At 43.9% G+C, this 1,268-nt stretch overlaps 1 protein-coding gene across 1 annotated transcript in view; it reads right to left on the bottom strand.

Moving 5' to 3' along the window:
• Nucleotides 1–738: 738 nt before the first annotated feature.
• The window catches only part of T265_15725 (hypothetical protein), a gene marked incomplete at both ends in the record, with an annotated part of 29,318 nt that continues 28,788 nt past the window's right edge, over nt 739–1,268 (bottom strand). Inside the window, one exon of the mRNA XM_009179020.1 lies at nt 739–855. Within this exon, the coding sequence (XP_009177284.1) occupies nt 739–855 (117 nt within the window). The remainder of the gene's footprint in view (nt 856–1,268) is intronic.

Below are 1,268 nucleotides of genomic sequence, written 5' to 3'. Positions count from 1 at the left end.
ACAGTGGGAGGGCCAAGCTTCTCAATATTCGGTTTCCGTACGGTTCCCTTTGNGAGCAATGAATAGAGCATCAGTCATGTTCATCACAGCTACGTAACGCGTGTCCATTAGCGTGTCCCTTAGTCGTGCCTTCTATGAACCGCCTTCTAGAGTGGAATGTCACAGCCATGGAGAAGACTAGTTGGGACACAGCTCGCTGGGGTAGCTTTAGTTCAAATTTCCAACTTGGAAACCAACGCTTGCGGGATTTGGGTGGAACTTTTAGTTTCAGAACAGTGAAAGTCAACGGACACCTACTTGATGTCGATAATTTCTCCAGGTATTGATACCAGCCACAAGGACAACCCAGTTCTTTGACGGATTGTTGTTAAATTTGGATGACCAATTGTGGACACCGACGGCTTCCAAACATGCAACATGGTCGATGTAGAACAAGAACGCAATAAGAAGCGAACAACGACGCATCATTTTCGGGTTTGCTGGAAGCTTCATATGCCTGAAATTTATACTCTGCGTCTCGTGTGAATTGCACTTTGCCTTACACATGTATGGCGATAGTGGGAAAAAACTGTCCATCAGGGATCTAATAGGTCTGCGTTACAAAGTTTAGCCACACCAGGATATGATGTGCCGTCTTGATCAACTTGTTCAATGACCGAGCATTTGAGCAAATTTGCTTCCAACATTGTGTGCATATGAGTAATATTTGGCATTTTCTAGGACAAACCACACTTACTTCGTTAGGACCCCATGCGCTTCAGACAGTAGTGAAGATCGAACGGAGTCTTCAAACGGATTTCGCGTAGTAGCTGGCAACCTATTGGCTTCGCTCCAGCGAGACATTGGTTTGGATTTCTGTATTTAAAAATCAAAAATACATGTGTATGCAGTAGGTCAACCTAAATTTGAAATATCTCAGAAGCTGTACATCTTCTTAAAGTGTAAATGGGTGGTTTTATGACGTTTGTGGTTGACTTAATTGTGTGACATCGAACGCCATACAAAGTCTTGAGAAACAAATTTACTTAGACAAAGCCGGCGTAGCTGTTGGTGGGTTTTCAGCAAACGTATGAGGACTGTGTTGCGGCTAAAACAAACAGATTTACCACGCGCTTCCCTAGAGCCTATGTACTTACTGGTGTTCTACTCGTTGTTATACCGCGACACGCATACAAAATATCTGAAACAGCCAGTATTTATGTTGTAACCAGGTGGGCCGCACGTGCATAACCGTAGATCCAACTGGGTGCAGATCACAAGGATAAACA

The sequence above is a fragment of the Opisthorchis viverrini genome (genome assembly GCF_000715545.1).
Source record: "Opisthorchis viverrini unplaced genomic scaffold opera_v5_796, whole genome shotgun sequence".
Classification (NCBI taxonomy): Eukaryota; Metazoa; Platyhelminthes; class Trematoda; order Opisthorchiida; family Opisthorchiidae; genus Opisthorchis; species Opisthorchis viverrini.
This window is presented reverse-complemented; position numbering and strand designations above follow the sequence as displayed.